At 18.4% G+C, this 14,141-nt stretch overlaps 1 protein-coding gene across 8 annotated transcripts in view; it reads right to left on the bottom strand.

The window, feature by feature from the left end:
• Positions 1-14,141, bottom strand: part of LOC129721250 (NAD(+) hydrolase sarm1) — a 91,544-nt gene that overhangs the window by 20,374 nt on the left and 57,029 nt on the right. For all 8 annotated transcript variants that reach the window (XM_055673583.1, XM_055673585.1, XM_055673586.1 and 5 more), the window contains one exon: positions 555-719. In XM_055673583.1, coding sequence (XP_055529558.1) covers positions 555-719 — 165 coding nt within the window. The remainder of the gene's footprint in view (positions 1-554; positions 720-14,141) is intronic.

Genomic DNA, 14,141 nt, shown 5'->3' on the forward strand with positions numbered 1-14,141 from the left:
AAGTTCAGCAGAGTGTGTGAGTTCGGGAAAACCATACTGCTTGTGCCATACCGGGTGTCTCTGTTGTGGTACGGGTGAGGTGACGTATTTATTCTTAACTCTTTTCATTTTAGATACCCCAAAAACACATACCGAGCTGAAATGGGGAATTTCTTCAACACGTGCATGATTTTTAGATGTTCAACAAATGACTTATGTAATCGGCCTTGGACCATACGTCGAATGTCGTAATACGAACGATCCGAGCGTACTTGGCACTGTTAGTGATGCAAAAGTGTATACGTACTCTATTTATTTCGAATTTAATCATCTGTGAAACAGATCGACGTGAGTAATCGAGTGGATCTAATTATTTATAACAAAATGCAAGGAGTCTATTTGAATGCTACCTTACAATTGTTATGTGTATCCACTAGGAATAAACCGTTTGACTAAACATAAACATGTTTTGAAAATAGGTCCTATTGGCGGAGCTCACATACTCAGTTATTGCTGTGAATTTAAGTAGTGCAATTTATCCGCTAGTCGTAATTAAACGACGACGGGGAGCTTACCTCTTGCGCGGTGGCAGCCATCGTGGAAGTCGTTCCCGCGGTGACGGTGCCTGCCGTCGTTGATGATGCATTTACGTTGAACAGCGACTGGCCGACGCGTGTTGGAGGCGTAGGTGGACCGATAGTTGCAGCAACCGTGCTACCCGGTTCGGTCAGATCGGACATCTGTAAAAGGAAACCAGAGAGAACACAGATTCAAATATAAATCATTCGGTAACGATCGTAATGGGTGCTGCTGCGTTCAGCGGGAGGCGACGGTACGGAAACGTATGATTACCATTGTTTTGCGTGTGCCGAGGCGACGTTTTGCATATTGAAGGTGCTTAATTGGATAGGGTATATTAAATTGCGATTTACTTATGATCGTCCAAATGTGTTATTAGTGAAGTGGCGTGATAGTGATTGATCGATTTGGTTTATTTTATTTTGATTCGTGTGAGTGTCTGAACAGCAATAAACACATACCTTTTTCTTAAATTTTGAATTCTAAATAGCTCTTTTTTGGTAAGAATTGTGCTCTAAGTACATAATCTAAACTAAAAACAAGTCAAATTTTATTGACACCTTTCACAAAATCCTTCACGAAGATTTGGTATAGTTTTTGTGTCAGGTCAAATATAAAGTTGACTTCTTGTTGCTCTCTTTCTCTGAAAGTTCTGTTAAAAGCGTTTGTTTTACTACCTCCATTAAAATCCATTAAATAAATGATTTGTTAGCGAATTTCCTTGCTGGCATTCGAAGGCGTTTTCAAACAAATGTACCTTTAAAAAAAACTGTGAGCTTCTGGGGTACAGTGTTGCTTTCAGTTCGAGTTATTTCTCTTTCTTATTGTAGTAACACATAGTTCTTCGGAGTAGATAACATGCGTTTTAGGTTAGGCAGGATGCCAAAAAACAACGCGATAATCTCAAACAACTTTTCGTTTCCAATGCTTAAATAATATTCTACTTGTCCGTGAATATAGTGCATCCTCAATAACTGTTTCAGCCTATATGTGGACTGGAATATGTTCCTTGCTTAATTTTGCAAAAATAAAAAATAAAAAATAAAAAATAAAAAATAATTTATATTTATATTTATATTTATATTTATATTTATATTTATATTTATATTTATATTTATATTTATATTTATATTTATATTCATATTTATATTTATATTTATATTTATATTTATATTTATATTTATATTTATATTTATATTTATATTTATATTTATATTTATATTTATATTTATATTTATATTTATATTTATAATTATAATTATATTTATATTTATATTTATATTTATATTTATATTTATATTTATATTTATATTTATATTTATATTTATATTTATATTTATATTTATATTTATATTTATATTTATATTTATATTTATATTTATATTTATATTTATATTTATATTTATATTTATATTTATATTTATATTTATATTTATATTTATATTTATATTTATATTTATATTTATATTTATATTTATATTTATATTTATATTTATATTTATATTTATATTTATATTTATATTTATATTTATATTTATATTTATATTTATATTTATATTTATATTTATATTTATATTTATATTTATATTTATATTTATATTTATATTTATATTTATATTTATATTTATATTTATATTTATATTTATATTTATATTTATATTTATATTTATATTTATATTTATATTTATATTTATATTTATATTTATATTTATATTTATATTTATATTTATATTTATATTTATATTTATATTTATATTTATATTTATATTTATATTTATATTTATATTTATATTTATATTTATATTTATATTTATATTTATATTTATATTTATATTTATATTTATATTTATATTTATATTTATATTTATATTTATATTTATATTTATATTTATATTTATATTTATATTTATATTTATATTTATATTTATATTTATATTTATATTTATATTTATATTTATATTAATATTTATATTTATATTTATATTTATATTTATATTTATATTTATATTTATATTTATATTTATACTTATATTTATATTTATATTTATATTTATAATTATATTTATATTTATATTTATATTTATATTTATATTTATATTTATATTTATATTTATATTTATATTTATATTTATATTTATATTTATATTTATATTTATATTTATATTTATATTTATATTTATATTTATATTTATATTTATATTTATATTTATATTTATATTTATATTTATATTTATATTTATATTTATATTTATATTTATATTTATATTTATATTTATATTTATATTTATATTTATATTTATATTTATATTTATATTTATATTTATATTTATATTTATATTTATATTTATATTTATATTTATATTTATATTTATATTTATATTTATATTTAAATTTATATTTATATTTATATTTATATTTATATTTATATTTATATTTATATTTATATTTATATTTATATTTATATTTATATTTATATTTATATTTATATTTATATTTATATTTATATTTATATTTATATTTATATTTATATTTATATTTATATTTATATTTATATTTATATTTATATTTATATTTATATTTATATTTATATTTATATTTATATTTATATTTATATTTATATTTATATTTATATTTATATTTATATTTATATTTATATTTATATTTATATTTATATTTATATTTATATTTATATTTATATTTATATTTATATTTATATTTATATTTATATTTATATTTATATTTATATTTATATTTATATTTATATTTATATTTATATTTATATTTATATTTATATTTATATTTATATTTATATTTATATTTATATTTATATTTATATTTATATTTATATTTATATTTATATTTATATTTATATTTATATTTATATTTATATTTATATTTATATTTATATTTATATTTATATTTATATTTATATTTATATTTATATTTATATTTATATTTATATTTATATTTATATTTATATTTATATTTATATTTATATTTATATTTATATTTATATTTATATTTATATTTATATTTATATTTATATTTATATTTATATTTATATTTATATTTATATTTATATTTATATTTATATTTATATTTATATTTATATTTATATTTATATTTATATTTATATTTATATTTATATTTATATTTATATTTATATTTATATTTATATTTATATTTATATTTATATTTATATTTATATTTATATTTATATTTATATTTATATTTATATTTATATTTATATTTATATTTATATTTATATTTATATTTATATTTATATTTATATTTATATTTATATTTATATTTATATTTATATTTATATTTATATTTATATTTATATTTATATTTATATTTATATTTATATTTATATTTATATTTATATTTATATTTATATTTATATTTATATTTATATTTATATTTATATTTATATTTATATTTATATTTTTATTTTTATTTTTATTTATATTTATATTTATATTTATATTTATATTTATATTTATATTTATATTTATATTTATATTTATATATATATTTATATTTATATTTATATTTATATTTATATTTATATTTATATTTATATTTATATTTATATTTTTATTTATATTTATATTTATATTTATATTTATATTTATATTTATATTTATATTTATATTTATATTTATATTTATATTTATATTTATATTTATATTTATATTTATATTTATATTTATATTTATATTTATATTTATATTTATATTTATATTTATATTTATATTTATATTTATATTTATATTTATATTTATATTTATATTTATATTTATATTTATATTTATATTTATATTTATATTTATATTTATATTTAAATTTATATTTATATTTATATTTATATTTATATTTATATTTATATTTATATTTATATTTATATTTATATTTATATTTATATTTATATTTATATTTATATTTATATTTATATTTATATTTATATTTATATTTATATTTATATTTATATTTATATTTATATTTATATTTATATTTATATTTATATTTATATTTATATTTATATTTATATTTATATTTATATTTATATTTATATTTATATTTATATTTATATTTTTATTTATATTTATATTTATATTTATATTTATATTTATATTTATATTTATATTTATATTTATATTTATATTTATATTTATATTTATATTTATATTTATATTTATATTTATATTTATATTTATATTTATATTTATATTTATATTTATATTTATATTTATATTTATATTTATATTTAAATTTATATTTAAATTTATATTTATATTCATATTTATATTTATATTTATATTTATATTTATATTTATATTTATATTTATATTTATATTTATATTTATATTTATATTTATATTTATATTTATATTTATATTTATATTTATATTTATATTTATATTTATATTTATATTTATATTTATATTTATATTTATATTTATATTTATATTTATATTTATATTTATATTTATATTTATATTTATATTTATATTTATATTTATATTTATATTTATATTTATATTTATATTTATATTTATATTTATATTTATATTTATATTTATATTTATATTTATATTTATATTTATATTTATATTTATATTTATATTTATATTTATATTTATATTTATATTTATATTTATATTTATATTTATATTTATATTTATATTTATATTTATATTTATATTTATATTTATATTTATATTTATATTTATATTTATATTTATATTTATATTTATATTTATATTTATATTTATATTTATATTTATATTTATATTTATATTTATATTTATATTTATATTTATATTTATATTTATATTTATATTTATATTTATATTTATATTTATATTTATATTTATATTTATATTTATATTATATTTATATTTATATTTATATTTATATTTATATTTATATTTATATTTATATTTATATTTATATTTATATTTATATTTATATTTATATTTATATTTATATTTATATTTATATTTATATTTATATTTATATTTATATTTATATTTATATTTATATTTATATTTATATTTATATTTATATTTATATTTATATTTATATTTATATTTATATTTATATTTATATTTATATTTATATTTATATTTATATTTATATTTATATTTATATTTATATTTATATTTATATTTATATTTATATTTATATTTATATTTATATTTATATTTATATTTATATTTATATTTATATTTATATTTATATTTATATTTATATTTATATTTATATTTATATTTATATTTATATTTATATTTATATTTATATTTATATTTATATTTATATTTATATTTATATTTATATTTATATTTATATTTATATTTATATTTATATTTATATTTATATTTATATTTATATTTATATTTATATTTATATTTATATTTATATTTATATTTATATTTATATTTATATTTATATTTATATTTATATTTATATTTATATTTATATTTATATTTATATTTATATTTATATTTATATTTATATTTATATTTATATTTATATTTATATTTATATTTATATTTATATTTATATTTATATTTATATTTATATTTATATTTATATTTATATTTATATTTATATTTATATTTATATTTATATTTATATTTATATTTATATTTATATTTATATTTATGTTTATATTTATATTTATATTTATATTTATATTTATATTTATATTTATATTTATATTTATATTTATATTTATATTTATATTTATTTTTATATTTATATTTATATTTATATTTATATTTATATTTATATTTATATTTATATTTATATTTTCTAAAATGACTGTGAAATATACTTTTATCTAATTCATTCATTGGCAAATTATAATGAGGGAAATTTTCTCTTAAGCCTCAAAATTATTTGATTTTGTTGTAGTCTTAGTGTTTGTTTTTCGATTGCGACCAGAACAACTATTAACAACGATAATTAAACGTTTCGTTTTTACTCCCATTCTGTCGTCTTCGAGACTCCTCCTTCTCTGAAAGTTTGTCTCCAAAGTCTGGTATAAAAGGTAGCAAACAGAAATTTTAACTTCATTTCTATTCCTAAGCCAGCACGATAAGGTTTGGTCATGGTAAAGAAATTCATCTCGTGCTCCAATTCCCGGTAGGCGAAATTCATTCATTCATTCGAAGTTCTGAATTATGAGTTGAGCTAGTTTTGAACGAAAACGACAGTAGGTATGCCAATTTCGTGACAGTTCATTGTTTATTCGTTTTGTAAAGTGACTGCGAACCAATCAAAGATGCTGTATTTTCCTATTATGGCGCTAGCAGCTCCTAATAGTAAATAGCATCCCGTAGTAAACTAACAAGTGACATGTGGAAAACTCATTTCTACTACTAAAATTGAGAATATGTGGTCGAAACGACAACAATTGTTTACAATTTTCACATAGTTCGTAATGGGTGCTGCTGCGTTCAGCGGGAGGCGACGGTACGGAAACGTATGATTACCATTGTTTTGCGTGTGCCGCGGCGACGTTTTGCATATTGAAGGTGCTTAATTGGATAGGGTATATTAAATTGCGATTTACCTATGATCGTCCAAATGTGTTATTAGTGAAGTGGCGTGATAGTGATTGATCGATTTGGTTTATTTTATTTTGATTCGTGTGAGTGTCTGAACAGCAATAAACACATACCTTTTTCTTAAATTTTGAATTCTAAATAGCTCTTTTTTGGTAAGAATTGTGCTCTAAGTACATAATCTAAACTAAAAACAAGTCAAATTTTATTGACACCTTTCACAAAATCCTTCACGAAGATTTGGTATAGTTTTTGTGTCAGGTCAAATATAAAGTTGACTTCTTGTTGCTCTCTTTCTCTGAAAGTTCTGTTAAAAGCGTTTGTTTTACTACCTCCATTAAAATCCATTAAATAAATGATTTGTTAGCGAATTTCCTTGCTGGCATTCGAAGGCGTTTTCAAACAAATGTACCTTTAAAAAAACTGTGAGCTTCTGGGGTACAGTGTTGCTTTCAGTTCGAGTTATTTCTCTTTCTTATTGTAGTAACACATAGTTCTTCGGAGTAGATAACATGCGTTTTAGGTTAGGCAGGATGCCAAAAAACAACGCGATAATCTCAAACAACTTTTCGTTTCCAATGCTTAAATAGTATTCTACTTGTCCGTGAATATAGTGCATCCTCAATAACTGTTTCAGCCTATATGTGGACTGGAATATGTTCCTTGCTTAATTTTGCAAAAATAAAAAATAAAAAATAAAAAATAAAAAATAATTTATATTTATATTTATATTTATATTTATATTTATATTTATATTTATATTTATATTTATATTTATATTTATATTTATATTTATATTTATATTTATATTTATATTTATATTCATATTCATATTTATATTCATATTTATATTTATATTTATATTTATATTTATATTTATATTTATATTTATATTTATATTTATATTTATATTTATATTTATATTTATATTTATATTTATATTTATATTTATATTTATATTTATATTTATATTTATATTTATATTTATATTTATATTTATATTTATATTTATATTTATATTTATATTTATATTTATATTTATATTTATATTTATATTTATATTTATATTTATATTTATATTTATATTTATATTTATATTTATATTTATATTTATATTTATATTTATATTTATATTTATATTTATATTTATATTTATATTTATATTTATGTTTATATTTATATTTATATTTATATTTATATTTATATTTATATTTATATTTATATTTATATTTATATTCATATTTATATTTATATTTATATTTATATTTATATTTATTTTATATTTATATTTATATTTATATTTATATTTATATTTATATTTATATTTATATTTATATTTATATTTATATTTATATTTATATTTATATTTATATTTATATTTATATTTATATTTATATTTATATTTATATTTATATTTATATTTATATTTATATTTATATTTATATTTATATTTATATTTATATTTATATTTATATTTATATTTATATTTATATTTATATTTATATTTATATTTATATTTATATTTATATTTATATTTATATTTATATTTATATTTATATTTATATTTATATTTATATTTATATTTATATTTATATTTATATTTATATTTATATTTATATTTATATTTATATTTATATTTATATTTATATTTATATTTATATTTATATTTATATTTATATTTATATTTATATTTATATTTATATTTATATTTATATTTATATTTATATTTATATTTATATTTATATTTATATTTATATTTATATTTATATTTATATTTATACTTATATTTATATTTATGTTTATATTTATAATTATATTTATATTTATATTTATATTTATATTTATATTTATATTTAAATTTATATTTATATTTATATTTATATTTATATTTATATTTATATTTATATTTATATTTATATTTATATTTATATTTATATTTATATTTATATTTATATTTATATTTATATTTATATTTATATTTATATTTATATTTATATTTATATTTATATTTATATTTAAATTTATGTTTATATTTATATTTATATTTATATTTATATTTATATTTATATTTATATTTATATTTATATTTATATTTATATTTATATTTATATTTATATTTATATTTATATTTATATTTATATTTATATTTATATTTATATTTATATTTATATTTATATTTATATTTATATTTATATTTATATTTATATTTATATTTATATTTATATTTATATTTATATTTATATTTATATTTATATTTATATTTATATTTATATTTATATCTATATTTATACTTATATTTATATTTATATTTATATTTATATTTATATTTATATTTATATTTATATTTATATTTATATTTATATTTATATTTATATTTATATTTATATTTATATTTATATTTATATTTATATTTATATTTATATTTATATTTATATTTATATTTATATTTATATTTATATTTATATTTATATTTATATTTATATTTATATTTATATTTATTTTTATATTTATATTTATATTTATATTTATATTTATATTTATATTTATATTTATATTTATATTTATATTTATATTTATATTTATATTTATATTTATATTTATATTTATATTTATATTTATATTTATATTTATATTTATATTTATATTTATATTTATATTTATATTTATATTTATATTTATATTTATATTTATATTTATATTTATATTTATATTTATATTTATATTTTTATTTATATTTATATTCATATTTATATTTATATTTATATTTATATTTATATTTATATTTATATTTATATTTATATTTTCTAAAATGACTGTGAAATATACTTTTATCTAATTCATTCATTGGCAAATTATAATGAGGGAAATTTTCTCTTAAGCCTCAAAATTATTTGATTTTGTTGTAGTCTTAGTGTTTGTTTTTCGATTGCGACCAGAACAACTATTAACAACGATAATTAAACGTTTCGTTTTTACTCCCATTCTGTCGTCTTCGAGACTCCTCCTTCTCTGAAAGTTTGTCTCCAAAGTCTGGTATAAAAGGTAGCAAACAGAAATTTTAACTTCATTTCTATTCCTAAGCCAGCACGATAAGGTTTGGTCATGGTAAAGAAATTCATCTCGTGCTCCAATTCCCGGTAGGCGAAATTCATTCATTCATTCGAAGTTCTGAATTATGAGTTGAGCTAGTTTTGAACGAAAACGACAGTAGGTATGCCAATTTCGTGACAGTTCATTGTTTATTCGTTTTGTAAAGTGACTGCGAACCAATCAAAGATGCTGTATTTTCCTATTATGGCGCTAGCAGCTCCTAATAGTAAAAAGCATCCCGTAGTAAACTAACAAGTGACATGTGGAAAACTCATTTCTACTACTAAAATTGAGAATATGTGGTCGAAACGACAACAATTGTTTACAATTTTCACATAGTTGGAGACCTGCTTGTATTACGGTTCTCCCCCCATAGACGAAAGATCCAAAATCTAGTGCTGTGGAAGATGATTTACAACCACCAGTGCTGCTGGTCGATCCAGTTCCCAATAAGTCATCCTCTTGTCAATTACTTAACTGCGAAGGCAATTACAATCTATTAATGAAATAAAATATAAAATATATGTAATAGTGTTCATATGTCACCGTTTGTACCAGAACACACAAAATAAAATTTTAATAAATATTAGTAAATAATTACCCCTCACAAAACATCCCCCCATATAAAAGAAAAAAAATGTCCTTGTTAGAGCTACTTTCATTTACTTTTCTGGCATTAAAGGTCATTGGTCGATCGAGAATATTCAGGACAAGAAGCACCCGTTTTTCCATTCATCTCAACGTTCCTCATAGCAAAAGTCACAACATTTTCCGCTAAAAGCAATCCGAAACAAATTATTTTGCGTAGAGAAAAATAAATGAAAGCATTTTCTGCTCAATCGTCATCGATGTAAAATTGTCAGATTAATGAATAGTAAAATTCCAAATAATTTTTTAACTATAACCTGAAATTAACGAATATCACCCAGAAAAACAATCAGATTTTTGTGTCGTATTTGTAATATAATATTTTTATATCGAAAATTAAATCACTGGACAAAAGAAAAATTTTTTAGGGACTGGTAAAAATAATAAAAAGACATCGCGAAAATAGCCCGATATGCTGGCAGCCGAAACATTCAGCTGTGCCGGTGTGTGCATTTTGCTGCTGCCGGTATTTGCTCAAGCTTACTCGTAATCTTCATGCACTATACTAGTGACGCTGTACTCTTCTTTAATGGTTTTGTGCATTGAATAAAAAATAAATTGTTTTCGTCAACTTCTGCTGACGTGTCTAGCTCTAGCTAGTAGAACAACAACAACCCATCGCTTACAAAGTCAAATCTGTGGTGGAGAAGAAAGGTAGTGATTAGTTGTTTAGTTTGATTTAGGCTGACACTGAGAGTTGCGCCTGATATTTATAGGGTGGACAGTGGATTTCCAGTTTCAAATACCCGGTTATCAATTAACGTTTTTCCCGGTTTTCAAAATTGCAAAAATAAATAAGTACAACAACGTTAATTTATTGATGAAACACATTTTTGACTTTCAAAAATTAAGCACTGGTCCAAATAAACTGTTTAACTAAAGCGATTTGCTGTTTCTGACATTCTGCTCTTTCTGGTTAAGGTTTTCGGCATTTGGTAGAGTCAGTTTCTGCTTTTCCAAGCCTTCATAATATTTTCTCGTAAATGTTCAATTTTATTCAGAATCATTTTGGCTGCTTCTGAGCTTCGGAACAATTCCTTGAAATCATTTTCTATCATTTCAAACCTTGAGAAATTTTATTTATTATTATTAAGCTAAATTACGAATTTCAAGCATAATTAAATTTATAATATTAATCTAAATATTATTTAGAAATAAAATATAAAACATTTCCATTAAGGGGTTATATACCTTTTTGGTCGATAAAAATGAGGGAAGTTTGAATTTATTTTTAAGTGCATAGCACCATTTTCCTTGCATCAAAGTGGTATTTTTCTGAAAGTAAAGTTTATCAACAACAAGAAAATAAGTTTGATTTTGAGATATACCAATTATTATTTGAGTAATGGCCGTTTCCCCGAAACGCTATTTTTTTTTGCAGAGGCTTGCGGTGATCCTGATAGAGACTCAGCGGATCAACCGAAATCAAAAAACTCATATTATTTCATTAGTTTAGAAGTGTGCCGGGTCCTTGAACGATCGCTTGTATGAGTATTTTGTTTTCAGTGCAAACGGGAACGTTTTTCCCAAAAAATGCACGTTTTGTGCGCAAAAAATTGCATGAAAAATTTTTTTGCGGCAAAATGTAACGGCATGTTTCAAGAAGCGATCGTTCAAGGACCGGTAAATTTCATAACGAAAATTTAAAAAAAAGATGAAGGAAATCGGTTCAGTAGTTTTCCCGCAATCAGGATCACGGCAAAGTCATTTCCCAGAAAAAACTATTCCGAGATAATCGCGTGTAAAGTTTCAAGTTTAGCTTATGCGGCCGTGGCGAGGCGCGTTGCAAATCGCTCTAACTTACTTCCTATTGCTCAGATCTTCATGAAAATTTGTGGAAATGTTCTCAAGATGTTGTATTTAAAAATAATGTAATAAATTTTTTTCCGGTTTTTTTGCAAACTAGTAAGGTATATAATCCCTAAAGGGAGTATTCGAAAAGGACGTTTTTTTTGTTTGTTTCTAATTGAATTTTTAAAAAGAATTAGATCAGTTTTAAGGATAGGATTTAAATTTGTTTTTATTTTGTCTGTTATAGCCTCAAGATTTTTTAAGGAACTTTTTTAGGCTCAGTTCTAGATTGGCTTGATAATATTAATAGGTTTAATTTACTCTTTTCATCTTCCTTACGTTTCATGTTTCCAGGTTTATTTAAGAATATGTCTTGTTGGTTTGGAGGAGTAACAATTGAAAATAAAGCTTTTGCATTCTTAAGCCTGCAAATTAATATTTCATAAATTTGGAAGTAATTTACAATTATTTTCGTTACTTTTGGACTTTCGAAACACTAATTCTTTGAAATCTTTATATGACATGTCAGGCCGTAAGGTATTTTCTAAATTCATTTCAACGGACCGGCGCAACCAGCTTTACTTCTTCATGCGATGGAAGGCATGATTCCCAAGATTTGCCGCCTCAGATAATCTCCCGGTGTCAGCTAGGATTGAATCTAGACCAGTTTGGGGTTTGGGTTGGTTGTGAGTGGATCACGCAGCCCCACATCCATCGACTCCAATGCCGGCGTTAGGATTCAAACCCAGAGTACCAGCGTGGTTGACGTAGACGTTACCAAGTACGCTAGGCCGACGCCTTTGTTGCAATTTTAAGTTTAGGATATTTTTTCATAGTTAAGTTTTTCGTCCCTCTTGAGGTCAATATATATTTTTTAGCAATTTAATGCCAAAGTATTATATTAACTACTAGCTGAATGTACCCGGCCTTGCTCATGTACAAATTTCTGCTTTTTCTATAATTTTCTATATTTTCATATATTTTTTCCAACTCATCATTTCAAATAATATTTCTATTTTTGTTACAAACTTGCTTATATACCACCTTTTTCGTTTCTTCATCAGGAACTGAAGTGAATGAATTTGCAGGTGAGCCAACCCTCGAGCAAGCGACATGTAATGAACCGCGGGAAAACACGGCGGTCTATAATCTACCTCACATTGTTCAATGGATCGTCCCTGTGACGCCTTGTTTCGTTGCAAAGTTTCGGGGGGTTGATATTTCTTTGCAATATGATTGAAGATCCTTTTTTGCAATCGATGCGGAGACATTCCAGCTGGGTCGAGTGAGTTCAAAATTCCGTTGGAAAACTTGATGGCCTTATCAGCATCTTCGACGGTATCGATTATTACACTGAAATTACATAATCAATAGCCTGAGCTCAACACTGATAGCGAAAATTATTGCTTGCTTTGTCTTCTCGTTTTACTTTTTTGTGTGAACAATATCAATATCATCTCTATAGTTAAACATCAGTCT

Source organism: Wyeomyia smithii, chromosome 2, assembly GCF_029784165.1.
Source record: "Wyeomyia smithii strain HCP4-BCI-WySm-NY-G18 chromosome 2, ASM2978416v1, whole genome shotgun sequence".
In the NCBI taxonomy this organism is placed as follows: domain Eukaryota; kingdom Metazoa; phylum Arthropoda; class Insecta; order Diptera; family Culicidae; genus Wyeomyia; species Wyeomyia smithii.